Below are 17,556 nucleotides of genomic sequence, written 5' to 3'. Positions count from 1 at the left end.
GACCTTGGCTTTGGAAAGAGTAGGATCGAATGAGTGACTCCAAGGACCCAAGCATATGCTCGCAGCTTATGGGACGCCTGCTGGTGACCTGAGAATGTGGCGGATCTAACAGTGAACACGTCTGTGCTGGGAAGGACTTACTGTCATATTCCTGTAACAGCTCCACGGCTGTCAAGAGAACAGCTCTGTGCTCTGGGTCCCGGATATTTAACTCGTCCAAATCTTCCTCCTCCAGGAGCTTAAAGGTGTCCAAGTCTTCATATCCATTGAACAGGAAAGTGGGCATGTGCTCCTGGAGGGAAACAAGACAGAAGTGAGTCAGCAGCCCAGCCATGTGATCCACGACCGATGACCGGCCTCAAACCCCTAAACTCTTTTTCTATAGTCATTTTTATGCTAATTCAAAAGTTAGTAAGTATCCTTTGTAGCACAGTCTGTACCTCCCAGTCCTACAGTGGGGCAGGCGGGGCACTTCATCCATCAGGGGTTAAGAAGATTTACACTGCAGGCTGAGATGACTCCACTGGCTTGCATTTTAATTGTGCCCTTGCTGTGAGCTGAAGCCTGTAATGCCACCCAGTGTGCAGCGGAGGAGATTCTTCTTTCATTTAGAGCTGCTGAAATCCAGCTCACAGAGACCTGTGACCTCCTCAGTAGCAAGACAGTTTTGCAAGGAGGAAACAGAATCTACCACGTAGACCCCCCCCCACCCCCGCTAGATGCCGGGAGTAATGGCGGGAGAGAGGGTGGAGGGGAGAATCCTTACGGCCTCTGAGAAGCCAACCAGGGCGCCAGGAGTTTGTGCTTACAGCCCTTCCTGGTAGTGGCTTGAAGCTCACAGCTCTTTGGACTAGGAGCTCATTGCGACCTGGATTTATGCTATCACCCCCAGCGGAGGTCAAGGGCAGAGTCATGGTGCTGGTAACTATTTCTGTAGGATAATGGGTACTCGTCATAGCAGATGCGGGGCCAGGACAGGACGGAACTAACTTTGAGGTTGATGCGATCCAGGAGATCCTCCACCGACTTGGGCTGGGGGGGTCTTCCTTTCCTCCTCCTCCTGGTGGGGCGCTTGGGCTTCTCCTCTTCCTCGTTGAGCACGTCCACATAGATGAATTTGAATGTGCCCACCTTGTTGTTCAGCAGGCCCATCCAGGTGCCCATGGGGGGTTTGCTGATTATGTCAATGATGTCTCCTTTCTGTGGCCCAGGGAACAAAGATCTTTCCGTTAGGTACACTTCCAAGCATGAACCATCTGTCAATCAGAAGTGTGAATCACACGCATGTGAAGACACTAGGAAGACCAGAATCAGGGCTCCACGAGTCACCCGCTACGATTGGGAGTCCGGCAGATACCGGACAGGGCACTCCTGACCGTGCCAGATCTCATGGAGGCCCAAGGGCCCATCCCCTCTGGCCTCCTGCACCGCAGGACAGTGGCCCAAGGTGTCCGTCCACCAGGGCTCAGGGCTGGGTGGGCACCTGGCTCTCTAAACGCCCTGCCCTTACCCAGAGAGCACCTACTTCTTAGAAAAAGAATTCCCACCAATCAGATGTCAGTGGCAACCGCTGTCCTGTAATCGCTTCATACATTTCGTGGAACCCCATCTGTCCCATATGAATGTCACTGATGACAGAGAGAAGCCAGTTACATCTCTTCAGTTGGTGAAAGCACAGAGACTGGAGGGTGGAGGGCAACAGGAATTCTGGAGGGAAGCTGAGGTCAGAGGACAGGGCCAGAGGGATGAGGTGGTGACAAAAGAGGATTAACACGAGACCCTCCTCCATCCCCAAATGCCGGCTGGTTCTCTGTTTCATTTTCCACTACAGAGGTCGAGACCGGCTTATCAAGGTAGCAGAGACACTGGCCAGTCTGCACCACAACAGCCCAGCATTTAACAGCAAGGAGAAGAGAACATCTCCTAAGGCAACAAGGCACCCCATGTTACTGCTCCAAGGCCAGGCAGACACACACCTTGAGCTTCAGTGAGTCTGTGTCATAGGGGCTGGGCGTGAAGTCGGTGTGCACCCTGGCGCGCCCACAGAATGGGCCCCGGTACGGGGGCTCCTCGTCATCACCGTCTTCCGACTTAACACTCTCCCTGTTGCTGGTCGAGGAATCGGTGGTGCTCACTGTTTGACCACCTGTACAGGAAAACAGGCAGAACACGGGTCAATACAGATTTCCTGCACAGCAAAGCTGAAGGCACTGAAGGGGGCTTCCCTGGTGGCGCAGTGGTTAAGAATCCGCCTGCCAATGCAAGGGACACGGGTTCGAGCCCTGGTCTGGGAAGATGCCACATGCTGTGGAGCAACTAAGCCCGTGCGCCACAACTACTGAGCCCGTGTTTTAGAGTCCGCGAGCCCTAACTACTGTGCCCGTGTGCCACAACTACTGAAGCCCGAGTGCCTAGAGCCCGTGCTCCGCAACAAGAGAAGCCACCGCAATGAGAAGCCCGTGCACCGCGACGAAGAGTAGCCCCCGCTCGCCGCAACTAGAGAAAGCCCGCGTGCAGCAACGAAAACCCAACATAGCCAAAAATAAATAAATAAATAAATTTGTTTAAAAAAAAAAGAAGGCACTGAAGGCATCACAGGCTAGGAAGGTAAGAGCCAGAGGAGGGAGTCACGAGACACAGCCAAATGTCAGGACCAGAGCAGAGTCCAGGGGAGGATCTGAGTTTTCTGACTGTTCTCCCTAATCAAGCCCCAATCAGACAGGGGCCTTCATCAGGTTATCTTTATGACCAGGGAATCCAGGTGACACCGAGGCTCCCGGATAGAGGACACCACCCTTAACATTCATAACCTCTCATTTGTCAGGCATACTATTTTTACCCCATTTTACAGATGAGGAAACGTAACTTGCTCAAGGCCAAATGCTTTTAAAGTAGTGAGTTTAAACTTGGTCTCTTCCCCACAGCATTCGGCAGGCACCACCATTGGACTGGGAGTGGCTGCACAGCATTTGTTTAAGGGACATCTGTCATTCTCTTCTCCTCTTATTATTTTCTTCCCCGTTTCTTAGTTGATTATTTTATTGCCCTGATAATAATGTTTTAATCGACATTTTGTATTCATGAAAGTTAGGAAGACATTAGCTTTCTTTGTCAAGGCAGAAGAGCATTATTGGCACTCCCCACTACCCGAAATGCATCAGGGAAAAATAACATTACATTATTGTGTTGAATTCTGCATAAAATGTTTCTGATTAAGGATTGGAGAATGAAGAGAAGCATCTGTCTTCTCTTTTATTAAATCCCCACTAAAATGCTAACAAAGGAATTGGATTCACTATGACAAGGAAAATGGCAGGGGGCAATGCACAGGTGAGAGATTTTTACCGAAATCTGTAAGACAGAAAAGTGGTCAGAGGATCGCTAATTACTACTGTAGCTGGAGGATGTGCCCAGAGGTCAGGAGAGCAACGTGTGTGCAGCAGGGCCCTAGTCCTCTCCTCTCAGTTTGCTGCACATCTTCATGAGCCCTTCCCCTTGACCTACTCCCCCCGAGTCTCCAGATCTTCTGCTGGCGTGCTTCCCCTCTCTCCTCCAACCAAAATCATTACTCTCAATTTTGTGGCACTGCTAGACATCAACTACTAAACAAGTAGGACTCTAGGGCCAGCTATTTTGCAGGTCTGTCTCTGTAACAGCACCTTAAGGGTAAGAACTTGGTCTAATTTATCTTTAAACTGCCTGAACCTGACACTCAGTAAAAGTCTGATTTTGACTCCAAGGAAATCATCTACGTTTGCAAACTAGACCTACTCATTGAGCTTTGACCGCTCAGAGAACTCCGCAGACTCTCCACAGAACCTCCGGCTTTGAGCTTGGGCTTGTCCATGTGTTCGCTGTCAGGCTGAGAGGACGGAGGCGAGCCCGGCATTCCATCAAGGCCTGAATCCTGAAATGGTTTTGACAAAATTATGTTTCACCAGAGTGGATGGGCGTCCTTTTGTAATTCACAGCAGTTTAGCCCTCAACGACATCAGTCAAATCCATCTTTATAACCCAAGTCTGATTCTTTACCCAAAATGTACCTTCCTTTTTCATCTAAATCATTGCTTCATTTTAAAGTTGTGGTTCATGTAACTATTAATTAAACACTCAAAAAGTATTTTTCATACTCAAATAGATAGTTTTGAAAAGAATCTATCTACCTTGTAGACAAAACATTTTGTTAAAGGCTTAGAGACTCTTAGTATACTCCCTCGTTCAGTAATAACGCTGGACTTCAAATGTAGATCAGATACAACCCACTAGTAATGTAGTATCCGGAAGTATCATCATAGAATATTTAATCTATTTGAAGGGAAACATTTACACACACACACACACACACACACACACACACACACACACACCCCACACACGCACACAAAGCACAGATTCTTATATTTCTGTTTACACAAATTACTAAAATTGGCTAATAAAATACCAACTTAGGACCCAGATATACAGTTGACCCTTGAACAACACAGGGGTTGGGGTGCCTACCAGCTTTGCAGTTGGCCCTCCTTATCTGCGGCTCTGCATCTGTGGATTCAGACAACCACAGATCGTGTAGTACTGTAGCGTTTACTATTGAAAAAATCCACCTATGAGTGGACCTATGCAGTTCAAAACCTGTGTTGTTCAAGGGTCAGCTGTACAGCAAACATACCATTTTTCTGTCTATAATACAATTTCCTTAAGTCACCCTACGATTTTAGCTTCTTTCATTTCTTCTTCTGTTGTTAATAAACAGCTGGGAAGTCCCTTTTAGATCAGATGCTGACAGCAGTGACTCAGCAGTACTTCTCACTTTTGGGGTGGACAGCCCCCCATCTGCACACGTAACTATAGCATGCTCATTTGATTTGAGGTGCTAATAGACAAGACAGTATCACACTTTAAAACGTCTGCAGTCAGAACGGTTTACTGGCCCAAAGAGAACACTTTCTGGCATATTATTACACAGGCACGTGAACACAAAACCACCTAATGGCAACCTGTTATTTGCATAATGCCGAATCATCAGAAGGGCTTTGATGAGATCTGCGGGGCCCTGCAAACATTTAAGGACAATAGAAAGGGCAGCTTCTGATCCAAAACACACTTCTGCTTTACATTTAAGGAAAGCGAGCAAACTGCAACAACTACAAACAGAGGGTGCATCGTTAGGAGGTTACTGAAGCTGCAAAGGATGAATTCCTGAGGTTTTCATTCCTCTTTTCTGAATCATAAAATAAGCCACCTTTCCAATTAAAATCTTTTTAAAATGCTTCTGGAAAAAACCTCCCCGTCTGAAAAACAGCAATACCAAATACACACCTCTGATACTGTATGTTCACAAGTGCTTTTTAAAAATTATTAATTTATTCATCACATATTTATTGATTACAAGAAGAGGTACTATTTCAGAGGCTGGGCATAGAGCAGGAACAGAGCAGATAAAAATCCTTACTAAAACAGTCGGTGTCTTTGCTCAAAAGTTTTTTTTTTAAAGCCTTACAATGTTAATTTCCTCTCTCTAAAAAGCATTATAATGATTCCTTCTTTTTTTGATTATGTGAAATGACCGCTTTAAAAAAAAACAGAACTAAAACTACAAGACATCAATATAGTAGTAAAATTATAGAAAAATGCTCAAAATGACATGAAAGTTCTATGCTCATGACCCACGAAGCAGGAGACCCCTAGGAATGTAAGTGTATAAGAGCTTTCAGTCGATGTTTCAATTTGGGGGAAAAGCCAACTAAATAAAGCGCTTTAACTCGCGGCACTGCTTTCACTGGCATAAAGTCTGTCTCACTCGAGCGTGCACAGCTCGCTTCATGGCTGGGCAGAAATATAGAATCACCATCACTCCCATACCCATAGGGACAAGAGACGAAAAGATTAAGGAAAATGTTCGTGGAGAAGAGATACTGGAGGCAGCCAGACTTCCCCTGCAGGTCTGACCGGCCAGTTTCTCAATCTGAGCACTCTCATCGTTTTGCATGGTTAATTCTTTGTTTCCATGGACTGTCCTGCACATCGTAAGATGCATCCCTGACCTCTATCCTCTAGATGCCAGTAGCACCCAACACCACCCCCCTCTAACCCACTGCCACTATTAAAAATGCCCCTAGCCAATGCCCCTGGGGTTGGTGAGGGAGCAAAATCAACACCCCCCAACACACCCCCAATACCCCACGAGAACCACTGTAATAAGCTGAAGATGTGCAGGTTTTTTTGAAGCACAGCGCGGGAGGCTGGCTAGCTGGTTCAAACAGGGGGATGCTTGGTTTTTAGCTCACCATGTCCACCAGAGGGCAGCAGCTGAGCAAAAATGCCTGCTTTCCCTGCTGTTCTATTTGGTAGATAAAGCAGCATTACCTACATATTTCTTAAGTAGACAAACAGTTCACAAACGGAGACTTCAACAGACTACAGAATCCATACTATTAAGGTGCCAGAGGAGAGCGTTTTGAAAATCGAATGGTCAAAATTATCTCAGGCCCAGCCTTCCAAGTGTCTTTATTCCCTCCACCCATAAAAAGAAGACCCATAAAAAGAAGGTTATGTTCCTAGAGATGAACTTATAGAATTGGGGAAGGGAGTGGTGTCAATTCTGTGATGTCTTAAAGTCTGCAGATAGGGATGGTTAGTGAACACACCCCTGCAGAAACACGATTACTGTGTAAGTCTTGCAGCCAGGAAGCACTTTCTGACTTTACTTCTCAGACTTGCTACACGCTCCTAAGAACAACTTATGCTACATTTATTTGAAAAGTCGGCTAAGAAAACTTGACTGTCTTTTTAAGGTTTGATTCTGGTGATGGCCATTGTGGAGCAAGGAATATTTTAGAAAATAAAATCCTTCCTTTGTGTTCTAATTTTTAGTGCTTATTGCATTAACGAATAATCATTTCTTTACATGTCTGTCTTTTTCTCTCATCTGTACATAGAAGTCAGGGCCTGCTTTGTATTCCCAGCACCAAACCTGGTGCTCGGGCGACCCTAAGCGCTTAACAAATATTTGCTGAATCCAATGTTTGTCTACATAAACCAAGCATGGTCCTGGAGCCTGGTTAATGCCTGTGAATATATTTAGCACCATTTAAAATCTCAGACCAACAATCCTCAGCTTTTCTTGTTGTTGGGAAGAACCAAGGGGGCTTTTCGCTCAGCTGTCACATACCTGCTCAGAGACAGAGCTGCTGTATTTTTTAGACATTCTCTTCCTCATTGTCTCTTTCACTGATTTCACCTTTTTTCCAAGAGAGATTCGAGAGGCGGTAGGTGATTTGATTACTTCTTTATACACAAAATCTCCTTCTTTACCCTGCAAAATAAAATGTTATAAGTATCTTAATCACAGAAAATGAAGCCCACAAACAGGTTTTATTATTCAAACCATGAATGTCCTACCTCTCAGCAAAACATTGGCATGCTCCAGGATCTCCACATTTTTCTTACGTTAACTCAGTGCTATGTTATTTATCTTTTTGATTAAAAATTAAAAGCTATTGACTAAGTGACTTTTGCTTATTTGTTTGCTTAAAGTGGGATGTGAGTCACTTTGTTTTATTTAAACTTAGTATATTCTTCTCCTGGTACATGTTTTCCCACCATTTTAAATACCCAAGGGGACTGTATCTTATCAATAAAGAATGATTTAGAGGAACCAATGTTCACTTAATCCCAGCAGTGGGGAAGAAGTAAAGGGTACTACTACTGAATCACCCAAGAAAGTGGTAAGAACAAAATGGCAGATCTCAGTGATTAGAAGTCCAGCATCTGGGAACTTCCCTGATGGTGCAGAGGTTAAGAATCCACCTGCCAACGCAGGGGACACAGGTTCGATCCCTGGTCTGGGAAGATCCCACATGCTGGGGAGCAACTAAGCTCATGAGCCATAACTACTGAGCCTGCGCTCTGGAGCCCATGAGCCACAACTACTGAGCCTGCATGCCACAACTACTGAAGCCCATGCACCCTAGAGCCCGCAAGCCATAACTATTGAGTCCATGCACCACAACTACTGAAGCCTGCACGCGCTCTAGGGCCCGTGTGCCACAACTATGGAGCCCGTGTGCTGCAGCTCCTGAAGCCTGTGCGCCTAGAGCCCATGCTCCGCAACAAGAGAAGGCACTACAATGAGAAGCCCACCCACTGCAATGAAGAGTAGCCCCGCTCTCCGCAACTAGAGAAAGCCCATGAGCAGCAATGAAGACCCAACGCAGCCAAAAAAAAAAAAAAAAGTCCAGCATCCGATCAGATTTATATCATTGTAGCACTTCGTGTGGCCAACTCCTAAGACTGTGTAAATTTTCTTTTCTGAACAAGTTAGATTGTGGTCTCCTTTCATTCTATTTTGCATTAAAAAACAAAACAAAGCATTCCCCTGAGGGGAAAAAAATCATACTTTTTAAAAGACTGACCACATAAAATTATTGGTTTATAAATCAATAAAATTTGATATCCAAATAAAATAGTTTTATTCTTCCAGGAAATTCTCAAACACTTCAAAAAAGCATAGATGGGTGCTTTCGCTAACACATGGCCGTAACAACTATACAGCACAGAATCCTCATTTCACAGTTGCGTGACCAGCTGCACAAGGGGAAAACAAAACTGTATGGAAAACTCACCTACAGCTCTGGGACCTCAGAAAGTAAACCTTAGGGAGAACCTGTACACTGTAAACGTGGCCTGTCCCCGGACTGTGATCCAGTGGCAGGTCTGGGCAGGCGGTCACCTTGGCCCTGAGGAGTCTGGCTTGCTTTGGCCCCAAAGGGGACTGGGTTCATTTCGGGATACCCCAGATCAGAAAGACCTACGCTTGGTGTAGGGCTATGCACTTGGCCTATGACAAGCCTGGTTTTCAGAAATGCTGCCACGTACTCTTGGAACCCAAGTCACAGGGCTCCACGCTGTGGCCCTACCTACGTGTCACAGTCACGTGCACTTGCAACTAGTATGAGCAAAAAGCACACGTGCACCAATGACTGAGACCTTCTAAACTCATCTGGATGTGTGACTTGAAGAAACCTGGAAACCAGGGTATTAAAGAAATGATGCTTCTGCAAAGAGAGAGATGGAGGCCACAGGTGGTCATCATTCAGTCCATGTGGGACTGTGAAGAGTCTTTAAGATGGGGAAATAGAGCTTCTCTCCAAATGCGATTTAGGATCCCGAGGAAAAGGTCACCCAGTACCGATTCTCAAAGATACTCAATGTGAAACTGTGTCAACCACATCACTTGAATCCAAATCTTTTGCTTCCCCTCTGATGTATACTCACCAATGGGTCAGAATTATTACTGCCAATGTGCAGAGAACGATTTGTCAAGTCAAATCCTCCAAAACTGCAGGTTCTCTGTGGAAAGGAGAGGGCAGAGCACTAACAATCCAGTTATGCTAAGACCATCCAGTAGTGCCAACCCAACACACGTCCCCTTTGTAGGATGTCACTGAACCACAGACGTGTTACAGGATGAGTAAGAGACAAGAAATGATGAAGAAAAAAAATACATGATTCATGTTATAAGGAGACGCCACTCATTCTGCCCTTCCACAGGCCACTGGAACTGTGCCTACACCAGAGGTTCAGAATCCCCTTCACAGGCAAAAACCAACTGGTAAAAAAAAAAAAAAAATACACCAACCAAAAAACCATACATGTGTTAAGTGCTCTAAGATTCCTTGTCTCTTAGCAACAAAATTTCCCTTCCAGACCCCTTAATATCGGCTGCATACAGTAGTGATAATGAGGGAACATGTATTAGGGAACCCATGTGCTCAGAGTGGTCTTGGAAACCCAGATGTGAAGTCCTATAGCCCTGCCACTGACAGCAGGCTTTTCTGAGGGACTCTTGTTTTGTTTAGTTTTAAATCGCTGAGATGGAGGGAAAAAGGTTATGTTTATAGTAGAGTCCAATCAGGCCAAGAGGATTACTCACTCATTGCTTCCCTGACCTAGCCAAAAATGCTGATAACTCTCCCATCTAACTGCCCAACTTAATTACTTATGACCCTTTCCTCAGAGTGTATGAAATAAAGACACCACATTTGCCCAGAAAGAAAAAGATTGATTCCGTGACTGTCTCTGACCACACTACTTTAATTTCAATAGGAAAAACACTGATAGAATGAAAACTTCACTGTCCTTTCGGTTCGTTTCAAACTTTATGGACTGCTTATGTTTCAGTGCTTTTATATTTCCAGAACTTGGTTTGAATTCTCTGCTGTTTTTCTAGCAAAAGCTACTCAAGCACCACCTCTCCCCGCCAACCCCCAAATCTTTAAGAAAAAGGAGAAATTCAAAGCACATTAATTTTTGTTATCACCGATTATCTTCTTAAGCAATTGGTACTAAAATGTGAATCACAGATTTGGGTGCCAATATTTGTATTACCCGTTTCTCAGAGAACTCTAGTTAACAGCTATTAAATGGAAGAAATGAACAGAAAAGCACAACATATACTATAAACATTGCTTTTTTAAAATAAATACACCTTAGATACATATTAATTGAACTGAGAAAGTAGAAACATCCAGGAAGGAAAGTGCCTAGGTTTTTGGAATCACACAGACAGGGACCCAAATCCTGGTTCTACCACTTAACTTGCTGTGTGACCACAGGTAGAGTACTGAACTCTCTGAGCTTTGGTTTCTTCATTAGTAACATACTATCTATAGCCTACATTTGAGACTTCTAGCACACTGCCTGGCACAAAGCAGACACTCTAGGAATGTTGGTTTCCCCCATTACTTTTCATTAGGGCCACACTGAGAATTTGGTAGCTTGTCCTGACAATTGTTATATTGAAGTTTAGGCTTAGTCAACATTCTAAATATGGAAATGAAGAACTGGAGCTTAGTTCTGGGCCTTATAATTCTGGGAGCTTCAAATGTAAAACCAGAGCAATCCCAGGAATGGGCCAAGAAGTGAAAGAGAGCAGGTGTAGCAGAAGGAAAGGCCAGGAGATACAGAAGTGTTATATTTCAGGATAACCGACATTCAGGATATCACACAGCTGGTCTTCTCCTTCAGCAACGCTGTTGCTGCTGTTTTAAATAATCAACCACAGACATAACCTTCAATGGACATCATTCTCATTTTATATAAAAATATCAATGGACAATCTGACTTCCCTTACAGTCAACTTAACTGGACCTATATCTACTCTATAAAAAGAGAAAGACCTCTGCAAACAAAAACACTCACCAAATCCCCTAACCTGCAAGCAATGTTAGGACCATCTCTCAAGGCTAATTTTTAACTTTAACTTTCCCTTTGCAGCTTATAGTGCCAAATAAATTTTCTCATTTTTGCAAAGGCAGTCATTTTATTCTAGTTCCTCTCCTGTGACTCAGGGCTCCACAGACACAGTATGGCGTCCAGATGCCTCATTGTTTTACGGCTTTTGTACTTCCCTGCTTTGAATTCCAACACCGACTGCAGCACTGGAGCCCAGCATGTTATTTCTGATGCATATGAAATAACTGACAAAGAATTTATGTGGAAACTACAACTGCAATAAATTAGAAGCTCATTTATGTCTTCATATGACTGCTGCCTGCATCGTCTCCTAAAATAAGAAGTTTAGAGGAAAGAGTGGACTGGTTTTCTTAACTACCAACTAAAACCTCTCCCAGTGACATGCTAAGATATTTGGAACTGATTCTTCTTTATCAATGGAGGATGAACAAAATATAACCGTCAGCACCACCTGAACTAATCTCCAACTTTTTCCGTAATGTCAGGTAGTTCTTGAAGCAGCACTCTTTCAACAGAGACAACAAGAGAGAATAGTAAAAGAATGTAAACCAATCTTTGGTGGTCTACACGAATAACGCTTAAATGAGGTTTTTCAAGTTCAAACATCTCCTGTACGGATAATTACAAGAACATTTTAGATAGATGCTTGTGGATGAGAAGTACCAGTCAATGGAATGGTCATGCAGCTGAAAACACGTTTTGGGGGGGTTTGGATTTTTTTTTTTTAATGGACAAAATTCCAAAATGTCATGCATGTCTGTTTCCCCAAACAAAAATTGAATGACCAAATAAAAAGGAAAACAAGCGACCGTTTCCAGTGAGTACAAAGCATTGTCATTTCCCTGAGGTTTCATCAAGCAAATATGGCATTTTTTGAAAGACAAAAAGATCAAGGTTGAAGAGTAAAGGAAACTATACTTTTGAATAAAATGAAAGAGATATATGACAAGAAGAAAGGAAAACAATTTTTAAGTAAACCAAGTAAAGAAATTATTTTAATCCCTTAAAAAAAACCAGAAAAACAAAAAACCCTCTTCTGTTGTTAAAACACTTATATTCTGGGACCTCCCTGGTGGTCCGGTGGTTAACACGCCGAGCTTCCACTGCAGGGGGCACAGGTTCGATCCCTGGTCGGGGAACTAAGATCCCAACATGTTGCACAGGGCGGCCAAAAGAAAAAGAACTTACATTCCCCTATGTTCTCTGAATAACTAGAAAATTAAATTTTGTTTTCTTGATTGTACAATTATACTTACAAGAAACGGTATGTACAAATTTCTGATTTAGCACTGAACACGTATTTCAGCAAGTATTAAAACTGTCCAGTACTGCCTCAAATTCACAGTACTTTAAAAATACCCAGCCTCAGGCTGGTACTGGGGATAGAGGTTACAGAGTGCCACTTATACAGGGGGTGGAATTGGTACGTGAAATCAAGCTTGTCCAAATGTCCATACTCAAACGTCAGTGAAGAATTAATCACTGGCTCACAATGTGCACACAAGGGCCCACAATGGCACAAATCTTAGAAATATAACTTCTAGAGAGAAGGTCCTGATGAAGTTATATCATTAACCTGGCAATAAATAATATAAGGGATACATGAGCAGCTCAAGGCACTCAACCGGAAAAATTCTCAGTATTGCATGATTTAAACCCATGGGGCTGAGTCATCAATTTACACAGAAGAGGTGGATCTGTTCTATCAAGGTCATGTCCAAAGGTAGAGAGGCAGATGAACTAGGCAGAACACCTCGGAAGGTAAAAAACAAATTATACCAAGACTAGGTAGCCACAGGTATTTCCCAAAAGATCTGTGGGTCAGAAATGAAGGAGTGACAACAAGAAATAATAACAAAGAACTGTTATTTTACAACAAAAACAAAACCAACCGAGGCTGTTGCCATGACAAAGAGCCAGAGGAAAAGCTGTTAACTGATAATATTAAAAGTGCTGCAAGATTTATAAGAATGTGAAAAAAGTGGAGATCGAGCAAGAAAGTCAACACATGGGAATATTTGGAAAACCTAAGGGCTGGTACGGACCTAAGCATCCTTTAAGGAGGGCATTGACCCCAAAAGCAGAACTTGATTGAATGAATTTAAATTACAGCAACCGTCTGGGCAAGAACATGTTACAAATGTGAAGGAACTCTGGGAGAAGCCATCATGGGAGGTGGCAGTACAGTCTACTCCTTCAGACCTATAAAAGGGGACAGGCCAGCAGACCCAAGTGGATTAAGCAGGGCGCCAGGGGCCAGGAAGTGCACAGTTCCTCCACACCCTGTGCCATTTTATATGGGCTCTTGTGCAAACTAAAAGTTGGGTGGGAATTTCAGGGGGGAAATCCCTATGTTCTCCAGTTCAATATAAGTCTTGCCCTGAAAATAAATTTTACTAGGTCTCTAATAATTCAGTAATAAAATTGAAGACCATTTCATTATTTGAAAGTAAGTACTTTATTCCTTGCTATGTACAGAATAATCTATGGGGCAGTGGAGGACATTTCCAAACGTTGATCCTTTTGTTTAAAAAAGATAAGCACATCAAATATACTTAAGTAAAACAAAAGAGCTCTAATTTTTCTTTCCTTTTAGATTTGAGAACTTTCCGTCTGCCCCTAGTAATAAAAGAAAGCACCTTACAGTGTTTTTTCGAATCACCAAATTGGCAATGATGATGGTGGCAATCTACCGTGAGCTAGTTCCTACTGTTTTAACTCACTGAGAGAAGAAACATCTCTCTTAAGGGCAAAACTTCCTTCTGTTTTGAATCAGCTTCCTTGAGGCCAAGTGACATGATGGCTGCGACTCAAGACAGCCACTTCTAGAAGGAGGCCAGACCCCACCCCTGTACCCTGAGAGCCCTTCTCTGGATCAGCTTCAATGTTTAGTTTTAAATTAAAACTCAAACAGCTTCAACTGGCAAGAGGACAAATGGGAAAGAGGGAGAAGCCATTCCTCAAGGAAAGTGGGGGTAGGAATGGAGGTGATGGAGGGACAGAGCACGAGAAGAGCAGGGAGGACGCCAGCCTGCACGCAAGAAAGGCCATAATGCTTGACTGCACATCACAGAAATGACAAGGCCGTCCCCATGACCGTCTTTGTGACTCACGGACTTCTGGCGGATTCTCAAGAGAACCCTTTTGGTACAGCGGTCCACCGTGGCGGCCCACTTCCTCCTGGTCTCCTCCTCCTCCAGCAAGCACCGTCTCAGGTCCTGCTTCTCGGCCTTGCTCAGGGTCCTGTCTGAGGCAGGACGCACTAGCTGGGTCAGGTTCAGGTGGCTGTACAGGCTGCGCTCCACCACGTACGTGACATTGAACTCGCTGACGGAGGGGCGCCCGCGCACCCTCCTGCCGGGGCCGCCACTGACCCCGCCCCCTTTGGGTTTCTGCCGGAGCAGCTGCAGGTCGCAGGTGGTGCTGTTGATGCCTTTTCTAGAGGGACGCTGGCAGAGGAAAGCTCTAGAACAGGAATAATTAGTATCCGTTTTCTTCAAGCGGATCTGCTTCCGGACGCTCTGAACCTCCTCTAGGGACACTAGGAGGTGGTGCCGGCGACGGTGGCTGTCGTAGAAGCAAACACCATCGGTACTTACCCCGTGGCTCAGGGACCCGAGACCCTTCTTCATCTCCCCCTCGGTGAGGGAGCGGGACACCTTCTGGGCCTTGTCGTCTTCTGGGTAGGAGAAGAACGTCCCCATCTTCTTGGGGGGCTTGATCAGGCCCCGGCTCTCTCCTTTGCTGAAGGTTTTGACCAGCTTCCGGCCGGCACCCCAGGTGTCCAGGCTGCTGGATGATGGAGAAGTGGTGAGAGAGTCTGAATCATCTTCTGGAGGTTTCTCAGGAGAGGCATCGAAGAAAAATGGCTTCTTGTGCACTCCAGAGTACAGGGCAGACCTTTCATCCGGGACCGGGGAACTCTCAAACACCTGTTCCTCCCCGCCTGGAGGGAATCAACACAGACACAGTCACGGGTTCCTGTCAACAAACCTTTGCGTCCTCTCACAGATTTGCCTTTAGACCCCCAACCCTGCAAAAAATAAGCTAAACCATGCGGCGACAGCAGTGATGCCCCTCCCCACAATCACTTACCCTCCAGAAACCCAGCTCCTGCTTAAATAAATGCACATAAAAAAGAAAAGAAACTGAGCAAATAATGGTTTCACACAGGCTTAATGTTAAAAGGTTTCAGATGCGATTTCTCCTCCTCCTCTCAATATCTTTGTAGACCAAACACCTTAACAGACCTATTAAAAATGGCATTTGGACACTCGAAGCCCATCCATAACACAATATTCCTTAGCATTTAACGATAATTATCCTTCCCAGTTTGCAAGTGCAATCCTCAGAAGCTAGGAATCAATCGTTCTCCCTTCTGAAAGGCTCTCCTGTTGAGTCTGGTTGGCTTTTTATAGTCAGAGTGTGATGAATGCCATGTGGCTGACAGTAATTTTTTTTATTGATACATATGCCATTTAAGTAATTAAGTCACCAAGGGAGAAGTCTGGGTGAGGAAACGCCATAAAGGGTCGTAGATTGCAAATGCAACTGACAAACGGTCCCCACTTGATAAGCCAAACACAAAAAGTTGCGGAGCTGGGGGACCAAGACAGACATTCCCATCAACGCAGGCCCTGCTACAAAGCAGCAAGGGCATTTAAGGGCCTGGACACGCAAGCAGCCCCATGGAGTGTTCCATTTCTTCTCAAGGATTCCAGCTCTTCAAGCCATCACTGGAGGCAGGTATCCAGCCAAGACTTCCAGAGACCAGTGGAAAGGTTTGGACTTGCTGGCAGGAAAATTGAGTTCTTTTCTGCATGTGTTATGTGAACATCTGTGAGAAAAGAAGTAGGTCAAACTCTGGGTGTAGTGATCCTAACTGGCTGTGTCCCTTTAATTATAAGGAAACTTCTGAGCACTGCAGCTTTGTGCCAGCTGAATTGTGAAGGGGAAAAAGCACCAAGTTCCTTGGAACAGACGGATGGCACTAAATACACCACCTGGGATGAGGGTCCCAGTGAGTGGTTAAATGTCAAAGACGAAGGGAGAGGGTGGCTCGCTCCAGAGGAGCAAAAGATGAGCGACTGGTAGCAGGCCTTTAAAATTCCAGAAGTTTCTTAGTTTTCCAAATGATGGGAATTACAGTTACAAATATAAAAAGGACCTGCTGCTATTAAATATAACCCAAGGTTGACTTTGATGTCAAGGAGATGGTGGTGGGGAGGGAGATTCAAAATTATATCTGGTCCAAAGTTCTCCATCATCTGCAGCACAAATATATTCACTCAAGAATTATTCCCGGATCTTTCAAGGGAGTTTAAAAGCAGGGTCTGTGGTTCTGACGAATACTGGCCGGACCAGAAGCAGTGTGCACACATCGTGAATGTCTCCCACTCCTTCCTCAGGACACCTAATATGGACTGAAGACCAAGGGTCCTTACGTTACTGGAAGTAAAAATGGCAACCTCTTCCGGATACAGTCTACCCTCCACTTCCAGGGATGAAGCGATGGGGCTGAGAGGCATAGCCTGGTGGCAGGGGCAGCCCAACAGAGGACTTTTCTCTAAAAGTAGTCCAATCACAGATCATGACTTCATATTTAGCCCAGGTGTCCAGAGAGGTGTGCAAAGGCCCTCATTTACGCACAGTCTTAAGGGGCCTTGGGGAAGTTAAGGACCTGTCACTCAGCAGTGGTCTGGAAATTTTCTGGATTCTATATTTGGTGTTGTCATCAGAGATTCCAATACTTCGGTGTCACATTTGAGTTTGGGACCAGCTGGTTCACACATGCCTGTGATGTATGTAGCTCTACTTCCTGGTTCTGGCACGTCGGCATCTGGTAAAGAGTTTGGAGGGAAACATGGCAAATGCTTCCAAAGAGGCCACCTCAGCCCGTGCTGAGGGCAGTCCTCATGGGGTACATGAGGTTCTTCTGCCTGTGCCTGACCCAGGCCTGAAATCCCAGCCCAGACTGGATTCCTTGGGTTTAGAGCATTACTTCTCCCATTCACCTCTGACTTGAAAGTACAAGTATCAAGTCAAAAGTACGACAATCAAGATGCTCTCATTCCATCATCATTTGGCGTGTGATTTGCTTCTTGCTCAGCTGAGATCAGAATACGGAAGGGAAGGTGATTCTGACCAGAGGAAGGAGTCAGGAGATAGGATGGCTGAATGCCAAGGATGCAGATTGATGCCCTAGATTCCAGCCCTGGCTCTGCTACTCACCACCTCCATGAGTGTGGGCAATTATTTCATCTCTCCGAGTCTGTTTCCTCACCTGGAATAATGCCTACCTAT

The 17,556-nt window shown here is 44.8% G+C and overlaps 1 protein-coding gene across 4 annotated transcripts in view; it reads right to left on the bottom strand.

Moving 5' to 3' along the window:
- The window catches only part of SASH1 (SAM and SH3 domain containing 1), a gene marked incomplete at its 5' end in the record, with an annotated part of 187,854 nt that overhangs the window by 15,478 nt on the left and 154,820 nt on the right, over window positions 1–17,556 (bottom strand). For 3 of the 4 annotated variants that reach the window (XM_082668753.1, XM_082668751.1, XM_082668752.1), the window contains 7 exons: window positions 142–292; window positions 991–1,200; window positions 1,977–2,146; window positions 3,772–3,907; window positions 7,169–7,312; window positions 9,274–9,348; window positions 14,853–15,199. In XM_082668753.1, the coding sequence (XP_082524879.1) occupies window positions 142–292; window positions 991–1,200; window positions 1,977–2,146; window positions 3,772–3,907; window positions 7,169–7,312; window positions 9,274–9,348; window positions 14,853–15,199 (1,233 nt within the window). Of the gene's footprint in view, window positions 1–141; window positions 293–990; window positions 1,201–1,976; window positions 2,147–3,771; window positions 3,908–7,168; window positions 7,313–9,273; window positions 9,349–14,366; window positions 15,200–17,556 lie in introns of all 4 variants that reach the window. The other variant, XM_082668750.1, reaches the window with a different exon arrangement.

This window comes from Grampus griseus (genome assembly GCF_964374135.1).
Source record: "Grampus griseus genome assembly, chromosome: 13".
NCBI classification, from domain to species: Eukaryota; Metazoa; Chordata; class Mammalia; order Artiodactyla; family Delphinidae; genus Grampus; species Grampus griseus.
This window is presented reverse-complemented; position numbering and strand designations above follow the sequence as displayed.